This window comes from Martes martes (assembly GCF_963455335.1).
Source record: "Martes martes genome assembly, chromosome: 12".
Classification (NCBI taxonomy): Eukaryota; Metazoa; Chordata; class Mammalia; order Carnivora; family Mustelidae; genus Martes; species Martes martes.
The window spans coordinates 25,284,838-25,307,912 of NC_137900.1; the positions used below are offsets into that span (position 1 = coordinate 25,284,838).

The window sequence follows — 23,075 nt, forward strand, 5'->3', positions numbered from 1 at the left end:
TCAATGCTCTTGTTTCTTTATTGATTTTCTGCATGGATGATCTGTCTATTACTGAGAGAGGCGTGTTAAGATCTCCTACTATTAATGTATTCATATCAATATGACTCTTTATCTTGATTAACAGTTTTCTTATGTAATTGGCTGCTCCCATATTGGGGGCATAGATATTTACAATTGTTAGATCATCTTCGTGGATAGTCCCTTTAAGAATTATGTAGATCTGTCTATTACTGAGAGAGGCGTGTTAAGATCTCCTACTATTAATGTATTCATATCAATATGACTCTTTATCTTGATTAACAGTTTTCTTATGTAATTGGCTGCTCCCGTATTGGGGGCATAGATATTTACAATTGTTAGAAAATCTTGGTGGATAGTCCCTTTAAGAATTATGTAGTGTCCTTCTGTATCTCTGACTACAGTCTTCAGTTTAAAATCTAATTTATCTGATATGAGAATTGCTACCCTGGCCTTCTTTTGAGGCCCGTTGGCATGAAAGATGCTCTCCATCCCTTCACTTTCAGTCTGGGTGTATCCTTAGGTTCAAAATGGGTCTCTTGTAGACAACATATGGATGGGTCCTGTTGTTTTATCCAATCTGCAACCCCGTGTCATTTTATGGGCATATTTAGGCCATTCGCATTGAGAGTGATTATTGGTAGATATGTTTTTATTGACATAGTGTTACCTTTGAAGTCTTTCTTTCTGTAGATTGTCTCTATATTTCTGTCCAATGATGCAGCCACTTTGGAGAACAGTGTGGAGATTCCTCAAGAAATTAAAAATAGAGCTTCCCTATGACCCTGCAATTGCACTACTGGGTATTTACCCCAAAGATGCAGATGTAGTGAAAAGAAGGGCCATCTGTACCCCAATGTTTATAGCAGCCATGGCCACGGTCGCCAAACTGTGGAAAGAACCAAGATGCCCTTCAATGGACGAATGGATAAGGAAGATGTGGTCCATATACACTATGGAGTATTATGCTTCCATCAGAAAGGATGAATACCCAACTTTTGTAGCAACATGGACAGGACTGGAAGAGATTATGCTGAGTGAAATAAGTCAAGCAGAGAGAGTCAATTATCATATGGTTTCACTTATTTGCATAACAAATAACATGGAGGACATGGGGAGATGGAAAGGAGAAGGGAGTTGAGGAAAATTGGAAGGGAAGGTGAACCATGAGAGACTATGGACTCTGAAAAACAACCTGAGGGTTTTGAAGGGGCGGGGGGTGGGAGGTTGGGGGAGCCAGGTGGTGGGTATTAAGGAGGGCACATATTGCATGGAGCGCTGGGTGTGGTGCAAAAACAACGAATACTGTTACGCTGAAAAGAAATTTAAAAAAAAAAAAAAATCTCCCAACAAATAAGAGCCCAGGGCCAGATGGCTTCCCAGGGGAATTCTACCAAGCATTTAAAGAAGAATTAATTCCTATTCTCCTGAAACTGTTCCAAAAAATAGAAATGGAAGGAAAACTTCCAAGCTCATTTTATGAGGCCAGCATTACCTTGATTGCCAAAGCAGATAAAGACCCCATCAAAAAGGAGAATTGCAGACCAATATCCCTGATGAACATGAACACAAATATTCTCACCAAGATACTAGCCAATAGGATCCAACAGTATATTAAAAGGATTATTCATGGCTAAGTGGGATTTATTCCTGGGCTACAAGGTTGTTTCAACATCCACAAATCAGTGTGATACAATACATTAGTAAAAGAAAGAACAAGAACCATATGATACTCTCCATAGATGCTAAAAAATCATTTGACAAAGTACAGCATCCTTTCTTGATCAAAACTCTTTGTAGTGTAGGGATAGAGGTTACACATCTCAATGTCATAAAAGCCATCTATGAAAAACCCACAGCGAATATCATTCTCAATGGGGAAAAACTGAGAGCTTTTCCACTAAGGTCAGGAACACAGCAGGGATGTCCACTATCACCACTGCTATTCAGCATAGTACTAGAAGTCCTAGCCTCAGCAGTCAGACAACAAAAAGAAATAAAAGGCATCCAAATCGGCAAAGAAGTAATCAAACTCTCACTCTTTGCAGATGATATTATATTTTATGTGGAAAACCCAAAAGACTTCACTCCAAATCTGCTAGAACTCATACAGGAATTCAGTAAAGTGTCAGGATATAAAATCAATGCACAGAAATCAGTTGCAATTCTATACATCAACAACAAGACAGAAGAAAGAAAAATTAAGGAGTCAATCTCATTTATAACTGTACCCAAAACCATAAGATACCTAGGAATAAACCTAACCAAAGAAGGAAAGAATCTGTACTCAGAAAATTATGGAGTACTAACGAATAAAATGGAGGAAGACACAAAGAAATAGAAAAACATTCCACGCTTATGGATTGGAAGAACAAATATTGTGATGTCTATGCTACCTAGAGCAATATACACATTTAATGCAATTCCTATCAAAATACCATCAGCTTTTTTCACAGAACTGGAACAAATAATCCTAAAATTTTTATGGAACCATAAAAGACCCCAAAGAGCCAGAGGAATGTTGAAAAAGAAAAGCAAAGCTGGAGGCATCAAAATTCCGGACTTCAAACTCTACAACAAAGCTCTAATCATCAAGACAGCGTGGCACTAGCGCAAAACCATTTTTGTGGAACAAACATCATGGAACAGAATAGAGAGCCCAAAAATAGACCCTCAACTCTATGGTCAACTAATCTTTGACAAAGCAGGAAAAAATGTCCAATGGAAAAAAGACAGTTTTCTTCAACAAATGGTGTTGGGAAAATTGGACAAATATGTGCAGAAGAATGAAACTGGACCATTTCCTTACACCACACACAAGAATAGACTCATAATGGATGAAAGACCTCAATGTGAGAAAGGAATCCATCAAAATCCTTGAGGAGAAGAGAGGCAGTAACCTCTTCGACCTCAGCCACAGCAACTTCTTCCTAGATGCATCACCAAAGGCAAGGGAAGCAAGAGCAAAAATGAACTATTGGAACTTCATCAAGATAAAAAGCTTCTGCACAACAAAGGAAACAGTCAACAAAACCAAAAGATAACTGACAGAATGGGAGAAGATATTTGCAAGTGACCTATCAGATTATGGGCTAGTATCCAAAATCTATAAAACCCAAAGAACAAATAATCCAATCAAAAAATGGGCAGAGGATATGAACAGACATTTCTGCAAAGAAGACATCATGAAAAAGTGCTCAACGTCACTCAGCATCAGGGAAATACAAATCAAAACCTCAATGAGATAACCCCTCACACCAGTCAGAATGGCTAAAATTAACAAGTCAGGAAATGACAGATGTCAGCAAGGATGTGGAGAAAGGGGAACCCTCCTACACTGTTGGTGGGAATGCAAGCTGGTGCAGCCACTCTGGAAAACAGTATGGAGGTTCCTCAAAAAGTTAAAATAGAGCTACCCTATGACCCAGCAATTGAACTACTGGGTATTTACTATAAAGATATAAATGTAGTGATCCAAAGGGGCACGTGCACCCCAATATTTATAGCAGCAATATCCACAATAGCCAAACGATGGAAAGAGTCTTGATGTCCATCAACAGGTGAATGGATAAAGAAGATGTGGTATATATATACATACATCTATCTATACACATACATCTCTCTCTCTCTCTCTCTCTATATATATATATATATATAAACACACACAATGAAATATTATGCAGCCATCGAAAATGAAATATTGCCATTTGCAACAACATGGCTGGAACTAGCAGGTATTATGCTAAGGGAATAAGTCAATCAGAGAAAGACAATTATCATATGATCTCACTGGGGAAGACAGGGAAAATGAAACAAGATGAAACCAGAGAGGGAGAGAAACCATAAGGGACTCTTAATCTCAGGAAAAAAACTGAGGGTTGCTGGAGGGGACAGCAGTGGAAGGGATGGTATGGCTGGGTAATGGACATTGGGGATGGTATGTGCTATGGTGAGTGCTGTGTATTGTGTAAGACTGAGGATTCACAGACCTGTACCCCTGAAACAAATAATGCATTATATGTTAATAAAGAAAATATATAGGTGGATTATACACATTAAACCATGGTTTAATGGCAGATCATGGCAGATGATGGCAGATACTTCTAAACTTTTATTTATGGTTTCTATATTTCCAAATTTTGATTTCAGATTAAAGGCTTTTGATTTCAGATTAAAACAGAACAAAACAAAACAGAACAGAACATGCTTGGCTTCTAGTAAAGTCTAATCCCAGGAGAATATTTTCTTTACATTCTTTCTCTTATATAAGGAAAGGCTGTCCTGGCTCCAGTTACAAATCATTCATTCATTCATTGCTAATTTGCCAAGTATTAATTTAGCTCCACTATCCACCAGAACATCTCTAAGTGCTGGTGATAATGTGGGGGATGAGGCAGACAAAGTCTGCTCTCATGCAAAAGACATTTCAGTCAAGGGAGACAGTCAACAAACAGGACAAATAATTAAGCGTTCAGTAGTGCTAACCACTCTGACAAAAATCAAACAGGATGATGGCATGAAAGAGAACAAATAAGCAGGCTGGGAAAACTAACAGAATTGGGTAGTTAAGGAAGACTTTCCAAGCTAAGACTTAAAAGCCAGCCTTGTGAAGACCAGAAAAAAAGCTCTTCTAGGTAGATGAAAAGCTTGTGCAAAGGTCCTGAGGTAACAATGAACTTATTGTTCTCCACATACTGGAGGAGAATAGGAAGACCAGTACCAAAGGAACACAGAGATTCAAGAAGAGAGCAGGAAACGGTCTAAGAGTAGGCAGGGGGCAAAGTGTAGACCAGAGCAAGGAGCTTAGATTTTATCATAACTAGATCTAAGTTCCATTTATAAAATATCACCTGCCTGCTGTGTGGGAAATATGGGTGGGGGGAGAAGGATTAGAGTAGAAGCAGAGATCCTGTTTATCAAGGAGTCAGAAGAATGAGTGCAACTGGGGTGGTACATGGGCCATGTTTCTGGGACATATTTGAAAGGTTAAAGTGAATAGGATTTTGTGGATGGATTTGACAATTTAGTATTTTATGACCACTGGGTAGAACATGGGCTTTTAAAATCAGACTCTTGGGGGCTCCTGTGGGGCACAGTCAGTTAAGCATCTGTTAAGGGTCTGACTCTCAGTTTCAGTTCAGGTCACGATCTCCTGGGTCATGGGATGGAGCCCTGCATCAGGCTCTGCACTCAGCAGGAAGTCTGCTGGAAGACTCTCTCCCTCTCTCCCTCCTTCTACGTGCTCTGTCTAAAATAAATAAATCTTTTTAAAAAAAAAATAAAATAAAATCAGACTCCTCTATTCAGGATGGGGAAAGTGCTAGGAAAGAGTCTGGTCTGAGAAGAAATGGAACATGGCACTAACAGAAGACAGGAAGGGAGATTCATGCAAGCTGTTAATCCAAAGAACAGGCCAAGGCACCCCTGCCTCCAGGGTCAGGGTTGGGAGTATGGCCTAGTCCCAGGGAGAGGGGCCATTAAGGTTCTAGGGGAATAGTGTACCCAGGGCAGCATGAGGGCAGAGACTCAGGAAAAGGACCAAGGCTGGCATGAGGACCAGAAGGAGACAGGACAGAGCAACAGAGAAAGACTAGGAGCTTGCTCCAAAGCACTGGGCTTTGGCTTCTCAGTAACCACCCTTCACCCCCCAGTCAGGTCAGGGCACGGTTGGCTCTAGAGTCAAGGCAAGGCTGAGCCTGTATTTAGGGGCAAAACCGTATGGCTCAGGCAACCGACAAGCCCACAGGTCACAAGGGATGCTCTAATTTTTGAATACAGATACTTCTTCCTTTAATCACAAAATCTAGTCCATGTTCAGATAACCAAGTGGGTCATCCTAAAATTCCTATTTATTTCCCTTTCAGTCAAAGCATCTGCCCATTTTCACATTTCCTATGCTGAAGTGGAGGTTTGGGGGTTTAAAAAATTTCCAAATTGGCCTCCTCTTCTAAAAGGAGATGTTAAAGGCTGGGAGGGCTCTTTCAAGTGGGGAAATACTAATTTTATATTCCCTTTTAAATGAGCTGCTATTAATTTTCAATTTTATGCTGGTGATTTGCAACTCACAGAAAGAAAGGAGAAAAAAATGTAACCCTGCTTTTATAGATCGTTGTGCCCCAAGCTTACTATTTCTTTAGCCATATTTAAAAAGATGTGTATACTTTTTGTTTCCCAAAGTACCAACAGATGATCCAAAAGCATAGTTTTAAAAGCAGCAGCAATTTGGGGGGAGAATTATGAAAGAACAGTCAGAGTGGTGAGGAAACCCAGAAGTCATCTCATCTTGTTTTATAAAAGAGGAAATAAGATCCAAGTGACATCAGTGCCCAGCACATACCCGATAAATAGTAAATGTTTATTGAATGAAGGAAGGAACACACGAACAAATGAATGAACTGAACACAGTCTCTCTCTCTCTTTATCCAATACTCTGCCCCCCATCAGAGAGCCCCCAATCAGGTTGTGTCCTGAGCCCACCCAGAGAGTGGAGTCTGGCGCCCTTGTAAGTCGGGGACGCGGGGCTACCCCAGAGCATTTTAGTGGGGGTGACGTCCCACCTGCCACGTAGCTCAGCAGAGGCCCAGCCTGTGCTTGGGTGACTCACCCGGGTTTGCCAGTGTGGAAGACCAGAAGCATGCAGGATGGCGTGTCACCACCATAACCAGAGCGCATAGATCTCACATCTATTTTAGGAATCTGTGGTTTGGGCATGAACAGGGATTTCAGTTTCAAAAACATGCCCTGCCTTTTCTTCTGTGTCAACTCATCGGGAAGATCTACAGCAGCTCTAACCAGACCTATTCTGGGGACAGGGTCGGGGAGCAATGCTGGTACATACTTAGAAATAAATGCATATTTGTTTATAAATTAGATACATATACAGATGTGTTCATGTATTATGTCCATTATAAAAGTTACACAATAGAAACTTCCTAAGAAGGTGGTAAAAGTAAAATGCCAAAAGTAAAATGTCTGACTCGTTTCTTCCTCCACTCCAGTGGGCCATGGTGTGCACCCACCACACACACGCCCCACTCTGAAAGCCATGGCTCTAGGACCCCCCACTCACCATTAGTCAAAATGAGGAAGAGGCTGTACCCCACTGATGGCATTGGACATGCACCCCAATGGACACCCCCAACATCTAGCCCATGCCAACTGACCAGAGCCTTTTTTCTTTTGATTTATTACACATTTATTACTGCATCATAGAATCCAGAAACTTCTGAGAGCATAAAATCAACTTAGAACATGTTATTCTTACCATTCCGTGAACATATTGTAATTTCCTTATATAACACTCTTCCTCTCTTTACCTGTGGCAACATATACCACTCCTGCGGACACTAAAAACTTTAATACACTCAAACTATTAAAAATGATTTAAAAATAAAACAGCCAGAGTCTCTTTCCTGAAGCCTGCCCATACTGCCTATATTGCCAGGAACCTACCATTACAGATCTAGCTATAAGAGTGGATCTAGCCCAACACTTTTTTCCCACTTAATTCTGGGTCTTCACAGAAGAGCAGGGAGGGGGCAGATTCTGTGAGATCCTAACTCAAGCTAAGCCTGAGTATCACAAAGAGCATTTAACACGACCAACCCACTAGCAAAAGCACTAGAAAACAGAACCCCATGCTGACTCTGGAAGGCATCTAGAATTCAGACAATTATAGCCTCTGCTTTCGAATGACAATGGCTTAGTGCCGTTTTCACTTTTCCCCTCCTGTGGTTTCTTAGGGACGTGATGGGAGTGCTTACTTGTCTAAGTGCCAAGCAAAATCTCTTTCCACCACAGACCACACTCTGGCTGTCACAACTACTCACACTTGCGCCCTCCTCTGGCTCACATCCCAGCCCTCGGAGACCATGACTGGATTACTTCGTAGGACATTTGACTGACAGATTTTTTTTCCCACCCTGACTGAATCCTTTAAAACAATTAATTATTACGACTTAGCTACAGCAGCAAAGCGCCAACCTGAGCAGGAGCCGGGATTTGGGAAATTCTATACCGAATGGCTTTCACTAATGAAGCAGAGATCCTTAACACAGAGTAATGAGCAAATGAGTAATTAGAACTTGGCCCAAAGTGAACCATTCCTTATTTAACAAACTCGGCTTTAAAATCAGAAAGTGATTCCCAGAAGGCAACACACTTCCTGCTCAAAGTCTGGGCTTTCCCCTATGAGGAATTCTGCCTGGTGTGGCACACCTGTCCCTGTTCTGAGGCAAGGTGACGCTCTCCAGTGTGCAGGAGGTCTCCGACGAGTCACTAGATCCTGGCATGCTGTGATCGAAAACCTGAAGACTCAACCCGTGTGCCAAAGCGAGCGGCAGCTCTTCTCACTGAATCGGACTCCCTATACTTAACAGAAGTCCTCTCTTTTTCCATTATGCCAAATGAATTATGAAAATACATGCAATTCGGGGTGCCTGGGTGGCTCAGTGGGTTGAGCCTCTGCCTTCGGCTCGGGTCAAGATCTCAGGGTCCTAGGATCGAGCCCTGCATTGGGCTCTCTGCTCGGTGGGGAGCCTGCTTTCCCCTCTCTCTCTGTCTGCCTCTCTGTCTCATTGTGACCCCTCTCTCTTTCTCTGTCAAATAAATAAATAAAACGTTTTAAAAAAGAAAGAAAGAAAGAAAAGAAATGCAGTTCTTCAGGGACTGGTTCTGTTTTGGCCATTTTAGGTGTGTGTGACGTCATCTAAGACACCTGGGCCAGGAATCTGATAGCCGGGACCCAATTCCCACCCTGGTACTTACCCAGCTAGTGACTTTGTGCAAACTGTCTCCCCTCTGGGCTTTCTCGTGTATAGAAGACCAAGGGGGTCAGGGGTGCTAAATCAGAGACTGGCAAACTTCTCCTCTCAAGGCCCAGGCAGCAAATTTGATGCTTTGCCAGCCAAGAGCTAAAATCAAGGATATTATGTATGTACTTATATAATCATTTAAAATATAACCATTAGGTCTTGGGCTAGGAAAAAAAAAAATGGCATTAGGCCAGCCACAGGGGATAGTTTGCAGATACCTGTGCCAGACCATCCTCAACATTCCCTCTAGCCACCAAAAGCTGTGAAAAACATTCCTGAGGCCAAGTTCCCGTTCTCGTTTTAAAAGACCGCAAGCGATGGCCTTGGAATTTGACTTTGATATTAAGCAAAAGAATCAAGTTTAGAGCTAGAAAGTAGCGAGAGGTATTCAAGTCCACTCTTCTTACCTTATAGCCAATAAAAATGAGGCTTGGAAAAGTGGAGCTTCTGGTCTATGGTCACCTCCCTGCCTGGTGGGAGGGGCCAAGACCAGAGCACGTATTTCCCTGCTTGTCCAAGGCGTCAAGGCCCAGACACAGAGAAGCTACACGAAGCAATGCTATGTTTACACTGAGGAATACAGTAATTCATAAAATGAACAGTTCAAGGGAATTAGCCAATGATAGAACTGAAATGATTCACACTGTTGGTGCCTTATGATGTAAAATATAAAACCCTTGCAAGATATAATGTGCTTAAATGGCATCATAACCAAGGCATTTAGCTTCCTTATAGCCCGGTAAATACTTAACATTTCAAAGATCTCCTTCAAGTGAACACACTTCTTAGTACTTGAGCAGCCAATAAATACAAGAAACCAAAGTTCCCAAGATGAAACCAACCCCAGAGAAAAACACAAAAAGGGAAGTTGGCAAACTTTTGAAGAATTCACAAACGTGAACTAGCAGAGCTCGCTCAGGCCTTTATCTTGGCCCCGAGTCGTTCTTGGCATCTCCTACCCTAGAGGAGTTGCTGCCCCAAACTGCTGGAATTCAACAGATGTGATAACAAATTCTGAATTTTGACTTTGCCAATCTAATACTGCAGTTATAAGTAAACCCAGATGTTTTCCTCTGCTCTGTGGAGGCTCCTAGCTCCTAAAGAACCAGGTGTGGCTGCTGAATATCTATCAGCAGTGGGAGACTGGGGGTGCCATTACATGAAATATTTCAGGAGAACCCAAACTTGTGCAATGCTAAAAAGATGCTTGAAAGAGCCTTTTTATTTTTATTTTTAAGGATTTTATTTATTTATTTGACAAACAGAGATCACAAGTAGGCAGAGAGTCAGGCAGAGACAGATGAGGAAGCAGGCTCCCCGCCATGCAGAGAGCCTGATGCGGGGCTCAATCCCAGGACCCTGAGACCACGACCTGAGCCAAAGGCAGAGGCTTTAACCCACTGAGCCACCACCCAGGCACCCCTGAAACAGCCTTTTTAGGAGTCTCTTCTTATTCAGGGTATTAATCCATTTATCTGCATCTGTGTTAAATGTGCTCCCAATTCACTGTTTGACCTAGAGTTCAATTTATGGTATATCTTTATGCACTAATGCTTTCAACAGTAAGCAAACAAAGCAGAAAATTCAAAAACTGTATGCGAGAGATGATTGCATGGCATTACAATGTACAGGGAAGGAAACTGCTAACACATTTACATTGATTACCTCTAAGAAGTGGGATAATCTAGGAGGTGATTTTTTTCTGTTTTAGTATTTTCTAAATTTTCTAGATCATAATCAGTTTTACAATAAGAAAATAAAAACAAATAGTAAGCACAAAGCCTGTGGCAGGAACAAGTGCAATTAGAACTGGTGCTAATTGTTCTGCTGTCACCAGGTAGTAGTAACCATAAGGGAAAATGTGGTTCCATAGGGTTTATGAACAGCTCCTGCTGTTTGATGGAATACCACATAAAAGAAATTTCAAAAAGACCAGTGCATTATTCCTAATGCACATCCTGACCTACCCTAAGTCAAGGGAAGAAAATTACTTAGCACAAGGGGGTAAATGGCAAGGAAGAAAAACACTGAAGCCAAGAGAAGAGGGTACATTTGCCTGAGACATAGCCATGGAACTCCACAAAGGAAGAAAAGAAGGAAGAGAACTGCCACACCAGACCAGCAGGAAGGGGACTAGATTTAGAAGAGAGTGGAAAGGAATTCAGAGGCAGTATAATCATAGCAGCCTTGGGCTGTTAGAGACCTCACCAGTGATGTGACTGAGCAACTGTGTTAGTGTATGACTAATTATATGCCAAGCCTTGTAGGACTTTGAAAGACTAACACATGGAGTGGAATGAAAAAAAAAAAAAAAGATCAAGCTGTATGTTGCCTACAAGAGACTCACCTTGGATGTAATGACACATGCACTGAAAGTGAAGGGATGGAAATACATTTACCATGTAAGTGAAAGTGGAAAAATATAAAAAAGCTGTTGTAGCAATATTTACATCAACAAAATACACTTTAAAACAAAGACCAGATAAGAGACAAAGGCATTACATAATGATAAAGGGATCAATCCAACAAGGGGATATAATAACTGTAAATACCTATGCACCCAATACTAGAGCACCTAAATATATAAAGCAAATAGTAACAGACATAAGGAAAGAAATTTATGGTAATACAATAATAGTAGGGGGTCTGTTAATACCCCCACTTGTATCAATGGATAGACCATCCAGGCAGAAAGTCAGTAAGTGTCTTTGAACGACACATTAGACCAAATGGACATAACATATATACCATCCAAAAACAAAAGAATACACATTCTTTCCAAGTATACATGAAACATCCTCCAGGAGAGATATGTTGGGCCACAAAACAAGGCTCAAAAAATTTATAATATTGAAATCATACCACACATCCTTTCTGACCACAATGGTATGAAACTAGAAATCAGTAAGAAGAAAAAAAAAAACTGGAAAAAAACAAAAACACGTGGAAGCTAAACAACATGATACTAAACCACCAGTGGGTCAACAAAGCAATCAAAGAAGAAATTTAAAAATAGAGATAAATGAAAATGAAAACACAGTAGTCTAGCCTAAATTTTAGAAATGCAGTGAAAGCAACTCTAAGAGGGAAAGGGTTACACAAGCCCACCTGAAGAAATAAGAAAATCCTCAAACAATCTAAATTTACAGCAAAAGCAACTAGAAAAAGGAGAGTAAACAAGCCTAAGGTGAAAGAAATAATAAAGATTAGAGAATGAACAAATGAAACAGAGACTAAAAAGCAGTAGAAAAGGTCAATGAAACTAAGAGCTGGTTCTCTGAAAAGATACACAAAATTGATAAACCTTTAGCCAGACCCATCGAGGGAAAAAGAAAAAGGACCCAAATTAATAAAAAGAGAAATAACAGAAAAATAACAACTGACACCATAGAAATACAAAAGATTATAAGAGAATACTATAAAAAATTATATGCCAACAAACTGGACAACTTAGAAAAAAATGGATAAATTCCTATGAAGAGTCTTCCAAAATTGAATGAGAAAGAAATAGAAAATCTGAACAGATGGATCACTAATAACAAAATTTAATTTGTCATAAAAAAAAACCTACCAAAAAATAAAAGTCTAGAACCAGATTCACAGGTGAATTCTATAAAACGGTGAAAGAAGAGTTGATACCTATTTTCTTGAAATTGTTAAAAAAAAGAATAGAAGAGAAGGAAAAGCTTCCAAATACATTCTATAAGACCAATATTACCCTGATACAAAAACCCAAGAAGACCAAAGAAAAGAAAACTATAGGCCAATATCCCTCATGAATATAGATACAAAAATCCTCAACATAATATTAGCAAACCACATTTAACACTACATTAAAAGGGTCATTTACCATGATCATATGGGATTTATTCTGGGGTTGCAAGGATGATTCAATAGCTGCCAATCAATCAGTATGATAAACCACATGAAGATAATAAAGGATAAAGATCCTATGATCACCTCATAGGTGCCAGAGAAAGCATTTGATGAAACTCAACATCCTTTCATGATAAAAAGTCTCAACAAAGTGGGTTTAGAGGGAACATACCTCAACATAAGGACCATGAATTACAAACCCACAAGCTACTCAGTGGAGAAAAACTGAGAGCTGTTCCTCTAAGATCAGCAATAAGACAAGGATGTCCATTCTTGCCACTTTTATTCAACATAGTACTGGAAGTCTTAGCCATAGCAATCAGACAAGAAATAAAATGCATCCATACTGGGGTTCCTGAATGACTCAGTTAGTTAAGCATCTGACTCTTGATTTCAGCTCAAGTCATGACCTCAGGGTCCTGGGATCGAGCCCCAAGTCGGGATCCTGCTCAGTGGGGAGTCTGCTTGAGAATTCTCTCTCTCTCAATCTCCCTCTGCCTCTCTCCCTATTCTCTAAAATAAAAAACAAATCTTTTTAAAAAATACGTCCATATTGGTAAAGAAGTTAGATTGTCACTATTTGCTGATGACTTACTATATGTAGAAAATCCTAAAACTCTACCAAAAAACTGCTAAAAGTAATAAATGAATTCAGGAAAGTTGCAGGATACAAAATTAATACCCAATTATTGGTATGAATCAGTACTAATTAGGTACTAATAACAAAGTAGAAGGAGAAATTAAGAAAATAATCAGTTATAATTGTACCAAAAAGGATAAAATACTTAGAAATAAACTTAACCAAAAAGGTGAAAGGCCTGTACCCTGAAAACTATAAAACATTAATGAAAAAAACTGAAGATGACACAAGCAATTGGAAAGATATCCCATGTTCATGGATTAGAAGAATCACTATTGTTACAATGTCCATACTACCCAAAGCAATCTATAGATGCAATGTAATCCTTATCAAAATACCAACAGCATTTTTCACAGAACTAGAACAAATAATAATAAATAATAATGAAGATTGCGGAACCAATCTTGAGAAAGAGGAACAAAGCTGGAGTTATCAGAATCCCAGATTTTAAGATGTACTATAAATCTGCAGTAATCAAAACAGCATGGTACAGGCACAAAAAGTAGTCACAAAGATCAACAGAATAGAATAGAGACCCCAGAAATAAACTCACGATTATATGGTCAACCAGTCTATGACAAATGAGGCAAGAATATTCAATGGGAAAAAGTTTCTTCAACAAACGGTGTTGGGAAGACTGGACAGTGACATTGTAGAAGAATGAAATGGGACCACTTTCTTACACCATACATAGAAATAAACTCAAAATGGATTAAAACCCAAATGTGAGACCTGAAACCATAAAAATCCTGGAAGAGAGCATGGGCAGTAATTTCTCTGACATTGACAATAATAACATTTTTCTAGACATGTCTCCCAAGACAAGCAAAAGCAAAACACACACACACACACACAGGGAAACACACACACAAAAGCAAAAGTGAACTATTGGAATTACATCAAAATAAAAAGCTTCTGCACAGTGAAGGAAACAATCAACAAAAAGAAAGGGCAATCTACTGAATGGGAGAAAATATTTGCAAATGATATATCTGGTAAAAGGTTAGTCTCTAAAATGTATAAAGAACTTACATAACTCAACATCAAAAAAACCAAAAATCCAATTAAAAAATGGGCAGAGGACTTGAATTGACATTTTTCCAAAGAAGACATACAGATAACCAACAGGCATATGAAGAGATACTCAAGGCCATTAATCGTTAGGAAAATGCAAATCAAAACCACAATGAGATATCAGCTCACACCTGTCAGAACAGCAAAAATCAAAAAGACAGGAAATAACAAGAATTGGTGAGTATGTAGAGGGAAAAAAAAAACCCTTGTAAACTGTTGATGAGAATGTAAATTGGTGCAACCATTATGGAAAACAATATGGAAGCTCCTCAAAAATTAAAAATAGAAATATTATATGATTAAGTAGCTTCACTTACCCAGTATAAGCAAAAACACTAATTCAAGAAAATATATGCACCCCTATGTTTCTTGCAGGGTTATTTGCAATATCCAAGATATGGAAGCAAGCTAAGTGTCCACCAGTAGATGAATGGATAAGGAAGATGTGGTATATACATATACTATGCAGCCATTAAAAAGGATGAAATTGTGCCATTTGTGACAACATGGATGGGCCTAGAGGGTATCATATTAAGTGAAGTCATATGGATAAAAACAAACACCACATGATTTCATTCATATGTGGAATCTAAAAAAATACATGAATAAACAAACCAACATAAAGCAGAATCAGACCTATAAATACAGAGAACAAACTGATGGTTTCCAGAAGGTTGGAGGGAAGGATGGGCAAAACAGATGAAGAATAGAGGGAGACACGGGCTTCCAGTTATGGAATGAACAAATCAGGGAGTATAAGGCATGACATAAAGTCAGTGATAATGCAATAGGGTTGTACGGTGACAGATGGCAGCTACACTTGTGGGGAGCTGAGCACAATGTGTAGACTCGTCAAATCACTAGGCTGCACACCTGAAACAATGTAACATCGTGTGTCAAGTATACTCAGATAAAAATAAAAGACAGACCCTAAGATGCGAAAACGCAGTAGGCCCCACAGGTCACCTGTTATGTGTTGGGTTGGAAAAGAGGGGGTCAAGGACAGAGCATGGTTGATGATGAGGACAATACTCCTTTCATATGCTCAAAATACCTTCCACGGGTGAACACACAGACTTTCTGGAATTTCAATGACATCATCTTAAGCAATCTACGGCTAGGGCTAGACAGTGTAAACAGCCCTTTAAACACACCCTTGCCCCTCCACACACAGAGCCCCATCTGTGACACATGCACGCACTCAAACATCCATGCACAAACACACACAAACATTTCCAGGGATAGACAAACACATGCGTGCGCACACACACACACACATACACACACAGCTAAATGGTGGCATAGGAGAGCTAGCTTTACCACTCGCCTTAATTTCCATCTATTCTATTCCATCTTTTCCATTATCACTTTCATTTTCCACCTATTCCACAGGTATAGGCACGTTCTCACTCAAGTGCAAGAAGAAGCAAGTGCAAGAAGCAAATCAAGTTCTCAAGAAGCAAGTGCAGCTTCAAGCCACCCTCAATCCAACCACATTGTCACCCTTGAAGACACTCCTTTATGGAAATTCGGGTGTCCCCACTGTGCTTTCGTTTGCTAGCAAGAGGGTGTCAAACACTTTCAACTCTTATGTAGTTTTTTCTATCAAGGGGAAGAAAGCATGGTTTCCTGCCTGTTTATTTATGCCTGATTGCCCCACTGCTCTGGTAGACCAGAGTGATGTTCACTGGGTGTCACTAATTGCCAGCTACAAAGTCCCACGTGATTACTGTTATTCACTTTCTTTACCATAGTCCAAAAAATACACTCCACCAAGCATATTGCTACCTACACTATGGAGACTGTACCTCCATATGGCATGTGATTTTATTCAGATTAATGACTCCTTAAAATGCCATTTTTACCCTGAATAATTCCCACTTTCAATTTTTTTCTTCTCCTGAAATTTTTTCTTTTTTTTTTTTTAAGATTTTATTTATTTATTTGACAGAGAAAGAGAGCATGAATGCACAAGCAGGGGGAGCAGCAGAGGGAGAGGGAGAAGCAGGTTGTCTGCTCAGCAGGGAGCCCAATGCAGTGCTCTATCCCAAGACCCTGAGATCATGACCTGAGCCAAAGGTAGATGCTTAATGACTGAGCCCCCAAGGCGCTCCCTCCCGAAATTTTCATAAGTTCCTCATGACACTTTGCAAATGGACTGCCCATTCTCAGAGAAAGATTTCCATAGCATTAATCTACTTGGATCCTGTAACTGAGCAACTCTGGGGCACTACTGAACTTTCCTGTTGCCTAGCAGTGCCTAGGAGCAGATTTTGTTTTTTTCTCTACCCAGACACAGCCAATACTTCACAGCTAATCCTCCAGCTGTCCTGTCGTGTGAATGAATGGGGTCACACATTCTCCTAGAGTGCCACTGGGCTAATCTGGGCAATCATGCTCTCCACAGCTGTCTTTGAGAAGCATGAAGCTCTAGGCAGAATAGAAAGAGCCTGTCAGACAAATGAGTGGTTATAACCCCGGAGAGTCATGATGGCCGCACAAACGCCACCACCATGGCACCCATGTGAGACAAGGTGCCAGGATCTTCCCAGGACCTCACAGAGATGATGCCTCCAACGGTCATGGTTAGGACCTTCTTTCTTCTCCCAACCTTTTAAAAAAATTCCTAACAAGACAACTCTTTTAACTCAGACTGTCAGCCTTGACCTGTTCTTGGATCCAGTTCCAAAACGTGTGATTTGAAATTCCCCAAAATAAGAATCTGAACCACTATACAGAGTTGGGGAATAGTGGTGTCCCAGCATTCTCCACTCCATGTCTGAAGCTCAGCAAAGCATTGCACAGTGTGTAACTCTCTCAAGGGCTCCAATAACTTAAGCCTTCCTGTTCCTCAGCAGTCTCCTCCTTACAGAGTTCACTCTCAGAGTCTGGAGACAAGGGCAGAGCCTGGACAGGAGTCCCCGGGGTGCCCACCTGCTGGGGGAAGCTGTGAGCCCTTCTCAACAACTCTACCACTTTATTAGCTTGGATGCACTGCCTCCTCCCAAGTCCACTCCCTCTGTCTCATTCAGCCCTTGGTTACCTATTTTCTGGGCTTGTGCAAAGGTTCCTGTGTGGTCTCTCTGCCTCCAAACCAGAGAGTCTCAGCCAGGGAGCAATTTTGTTCCCCAGGGGACACCTGACAACACCTGGAGACATTTTCGGTTATCAAGACAGGTGGGGTACTACTGGCATCCATCTGCTGGGTAAAAGCCAAGGGTGCCGCTCAATATCCTACAAAGCTCAGGACAGTCCCCAACAAAAAATGATCCAGCTTAAGATGTCAATGGTGCTGACACTGAAAAACTCTGCTGCAGCCACACCTGCCTCAAATCTGCCCCCTTTACCCCACAAATGATATAAACCATAATTCCAATCAGGTCATTGCCACGTCTGAAATCCTCCAGTGCCTCCCAAGCACCCTCAGGTTCAAGTCTAAACTCTCCTTAGCAAGTCATGGAGACCCATCATGATCTGGTCCTTTCTTAAGTTTGCCTGCCCTTTCACTTTTCCCCGATCTTTCTTCCCCAAAGCCACACCAGCAACCAGTGTAGGCAGATCAGACCACTCACAACTCCCTCTGCCTGTCAGTCAGTTTTATGTCAGACACTCTAATCCGACTAAAGGGGAACAAGACACTCTCCAGGTAGCTTGAAGCACTGAGATCTCATGAGGCACACAGAAAAGTGAGCACACTTTCAATTGGCAAGGCCAGAACCTACTCATCACCTCTGTGATTTCACTGCTGTCTCGCCAACAGCTGTGAGCCTTGAGGGAGACAGCATCTACATCTTTATAAGGCCACAGCAATCTGCACATGCTAAGTGTGGTCTACCAGTTGTACTGGTTGTATTTGTCATAGATGTTGCATTAAGGAATGAATGAATTCCTAGCTTCTTTCAATTTGGCTCCTGGTGAAGCATAAAAAGCACTATAATATCAAAATACAAAGATGAAAGTAAATTCATTACACTGTATGTATTAAGAAAGACAGTCCATCCACAAAGGTGGAGATATCTTTGTTTAAAGCGGTGGTCTCTGCCTCTCTTCTCTTTATATACCAGAGAAATACAAATCTATAAAATATTAAAATATTCATCCCTATGGAATGTCTAAATCCCACTGCCTGATACTCAAAGACAAGACACGGAGCAGAATCAGACTCTAAAATAGTTAACAGAGATATGATGGTATCAAGAACACAGAGCTTGGGGCATCTGGGTGGCTCAGTGGATTAAAGCCTCTGCCTTCAGCATGATCTCAGGGTCCTGGGATTGAGCCCCACATGGGGCTCTCTGCTTGGCAGGGAGCCTGCTTCCCCCTCTCTCTCTGCCTGCCTCTCTGCCTACTTGTGATCTCTCTCTCTGTGAAATAAATAAATAAAATCTTAAAAAAAAATAAAAGAACACAGAGCTAGTTTCACTGTGGGAATCATAACTCTGAATTTCACAGAACCTAAAATGATTTTGCTCTCTTTCTCTAGACTGAAAAGGTCATTCTATCCACTGGACACTTAACAATACTGCCGCTTTTACTTCTTTTCCTTTTAAGTTGATTCTATATCCTGGAGATTGATAGGATTTGCCTGAGCTTCAAAACCCACAAGATGTCCCATAAGGGGACTGCCTAATAAAAAAAAGTTTTATTAGACATTTATAGAGCAATTTTGGACTTTTTAAGAGAGTAACCTATCAGTTTGACTTTATAGCTGGTGAAAGAATTTAAGATTCTTCTTTAAGTAACTGGAAAAACTGAAAAGGTTGTTTATGGATTCTTATCATATATCATGAAAATTTTTTTTATTGCAGTTCATTATAACGTGTGTGTCTCTTGTCCACAGCGTTTGTGTTAAACTTAAGGTTAGGATTTAGCAGTGGAACCTCATTATAGAAAATGGAGCAAAATGACTTTTAAAGCTTGCCCAGTTCCCTGTTATATCCTGAGGGGTGACTCCTAGGGCCAGAGTGGCCTGACTTCCATATTCCCCATGGAATATTTTTTCCCATCTAGGTTTCCACCTTTGTAGGCAAAACAGTCACAGCTCCAGGCTTCGGTTGTTCCCTTTCCTTTTCTCCATTCAACCTTGGGAGAATCATGACCTCTAGAGAAAGGGATTTCCATTAAACCAAATATTCCAGGTACAGGAATATGTAGAGGTCAAGGGCAAGCCACTCAAAATGTATCACAGTTCATATTGATTATTTTGAATTGAAGCTACTTGGTAAGTGACCAGTGCAAGGTCACTTGGACCCTTCTCTGTCCCTCTGAGAGCAGGAAACAAATCTCCATTATGAAAAACACCCTCCATCTAATGAGAAGCAAAAGGATATCCTTGTCAGGGCCCCTGGGTAGCTCAGCCAGTTAAGCATCGCCTTCAGCTCAGGTCATTACCCCAGGGTTCTGGGATCGGGTCCCGCATCGGGCTCCTTGCTCAGCAGACAGCATGCTTCTCCCTCCCTCTGCTTATACTCTGTCTGTCTCTTTCTCTGATAAATAAATAAAAACCTTCAAAAAAAAAAAAAAAAGACATCCTTGTCACCAGAGATAGGGACTTCAAAACTGAGAAAGCTGTATAAACCTTGTTATTTTTTTCCAATCTACTAGACCCTAGCCTAAAGTCTGCTTAGAATTCCCTAATAATTAAAGCTCCCAAACACCTGTTTTGTTTATCCAGTCAATTCCTCCCAAATTTATTGTCTCTTTGTCTAAAACATATACAAACTGCCTGCTTTAATCACTTCTTTAGGTCTCAATTTCATTTTGGGGCCTCCATGTGCACATAATAAAACTTGGGGGTTTTCTCTCCTGTAATTTGCCTTATGTAAATTAAATCTTGGTCCAGCTGAAAGACCTCAAAGAGGAATAATTTTTCTTTCTCTACAAGAGGAAGTCCAGAAAAATCCCTGGGGATCAGAAATGAAAGCCACTTTTATTACAGGTGAAAAACATACAAAATCAGACAGGGTGCTAGAAAATATAGACAAGAAACACGGACCCAGAGACCCTTGGGAACTTACAGAGTTAGTTGCTAAGATCAAGAGCACAGGCCAGGAGTAGACCAAGGCCATTCTCCTTGTCATCATCTTGTGGCTCAGCTGGGGATAAGGATGTCTCCCGAGGCCCTACACTTCCTATTTTGCAATGCTTTCTCTCCACTCAAGGAATTTGGGGCCTCTAAGCTGTCCAGTTCTCCTCCCAGCCATTAAGCTTCCTTTCAGGAAAAGATTTACTAAAAATTATTTACACTTCAGCATGAAGTACCTGCTGCTCCTTCTCCCAAGGGTATTTGCATCCCAACCCATAATCTCATTACAGGCTGCAGGGTTTTCCCCTCTGGATGGGAATCGAGAATCGAAGCTACAGGTAAAGGAGGTCTTTTGGGGACAGAGAAACCTGCCCTCTTGAAACCGCCCAGTATCCATATTCTAAATGATGAAACCCAAGTCACTAAGGAAAAGCATGTTGTGTTTGTGTTCAGGGTTCCAATAACCTTATTTTGAGTGCATTTTAGAATATACCTTGATAATTCATGTGTGAGATTTGCCTCATGAAATGTCTCCAGCAAACAGTGTGGGGAGATTCGTCCCTGAAGGAAGTAAAGTCCTTAAAAGCCAAAAAGGCCTAGATGCACATATAGTAGAGTCCTTAAAAATACAACAGCTTTTGGGTTGAGGTGGACTATATGTGTTTTTGCTTGTATCAAAACTATCAGAGAAAGGCCTATGGAAAAGGGAATATAAGTATGACGAAATATTGAAGCAGAACAGAATGACCAATAAAAAGACTTACAGAGAATTCTTTACAACCACTAATTTAATTATAATAAAAACTTACCATTCAGTAGAGCTTTCTACAGTGGTGGAAATGTTCTTGGTCTGACCTCTCCATGATGAAAGCCATTAGCCACATGTGGCTATTACTCATTGGAAATGCAGCTTATGTGACTAGAACTGAATTTTTAATTTTAAGGAATTTAAACTTAGTTTTAAATAGCCATGCATTGTGAGTGGCTATCACACTGGACAGTGGGGAGCTAACAGCATTACTGCTTTAACACATAATTTTAGGACTACTTTGTATCCATGGGCTTTTTCCTGGAGAAACTGCTATAACTCTCAAAATAATACAGTTTTCCAGCAGCAAACAGCTTACTTATAAGAAATAGTTTATGATTCATTCCGTCCCCAACCCCAAACATTACCTAGGTACCCAGGATTGGCGCCTCACTCGTCCCATCATGGTAAGCCTGCAATGCCAGCTTCTGGAAGGAAGGGTACTTACCGTCACCCAGTGGAGGTTCCTCTTCTTGCTCATTGGGGGAAGGCAGCAGGGGCTTCAGGGGCTCCATGTTAATGATGAGCTGTTTGTTCAAGGAGTAGGAACTACGGCTCTGAGTCATACTGGTTCTGAAAACAGACACAAATCAGAGGGAATTGGTTTTCATTGCGAATGTCAGTGCCTCCATCTTGGTCAGCTATCCAAGTTGGGAACTGTCTCTAGACTCCCACAGTGGATGAGACCAGTGGTAAAGACAACATAACACTTAGGACAGACAGCCCTTTTTATTTAAGTTCTGACAGAATGTCCAATGTGTTCTAATGCAACATAGTAAAAGAAAACTTATTTCCCCACATGTCACCAGACTGAGGCATACTAGGTGACAACACAGACACTGAAAACGACATGGAAAAGCAAATGAAGGGCATGACTCAAAGTAATTTAACAACCACCAAGAAACCAAAAGTGAAAACATAACCCAGTCAGACAGCCTCGAGCTACCTTGCTGTTGCTAGATGTTCAATACTTAATATCTATGTTTAATACTCCTATTCAGATTCATAGCCCTCTCACCAGCCAGCCACCGAAGCTCTCCTTCTGAAGGCAGCATACACCTATTATTGGCTGCAAAGGGCAGCAGATGGCAAGGAAAATGTACAAGCATCTCGTCAAGACTGTTGGCTGATAGCAGGAAACCCATCCACACCACCTGCTGCAGGGAGACCAGCTGTCTGCCCTGAAAGATAGGGAGGTGGGGTACCTCCAGTGGGTGTTTCAGCACCCTTCCCCTCCTCATGTTTCCTGTCAAAACCCAAACCATCTCACTCTTCAAAGACGGTGTCCAATGTCTCCTCTCAAAACCCAAACCAACCCACTCTTCAAAAATGGTGTCCAATGTCTCCTAAGCCTTTGATGCCCTCTTGGATGACCCTCATGACACATTTTCATTTGTTCTCTTTCTCTCCCCTCACACTACTCTCCCTTCTTTCATATCTCATGGCATTTGGCACTTCTGTCTCTCTGCCGTTACTGCTGTACTACTCAGCTCCACCTTGGCAAAGCATCTTAAGGGCGCAGACGGATCTAGCCATTCTGGTGTGCCTTACAGAGCCTCCCTAGGTATCTTATTAAGAGTTGCTCACATTCGAAATTTAAGTAAATTGAATGCAATCCTGGCTTCCCCAGGTTGGTTACAGGACTATCTTATAGCTTAGGCATTTCTGTTTGGCACGGGACAGGGAAGGAGAACACGGTACCCGCCCCAACTGGCGCTGGAGGGGAAAAAAATTATGAAGACTTGCTTAACCATGGAGTCCCGTCCTTCATCATTTCACTCTACAACTACTCATTTGCAGCTGATACATATACATCAGATG

At 40.9% G+C, this 23,075-nt stretch overlaps 1 protein-coding gene across 2 annotated transcripts in view; it reads right to left on the reverse strand.

Moving 5' to 3' along the window:
- The window catches only part of FRMD3 (FERM domain containing 3), a gene marked incomplete at both ends in the record, with an annotated part of 298,064 nt that overhangs the window by 36,857 nt on the left and 238,132 nt on the right, over positions 1-23,075 (reverse strand). For both annotated transcript variants that reach the window (XM_080820271.1, XM_080820270.1), the window contains one exon: positions 21,703-21,827. In XM_080820271.1, the coding sequence (XP_080676397.1) occupies positions 21,703-21,827 (125 nt within the window). The remainder of the gene's footprint in view (positions 1-21,702; positions 21,828-23,075) is intronic.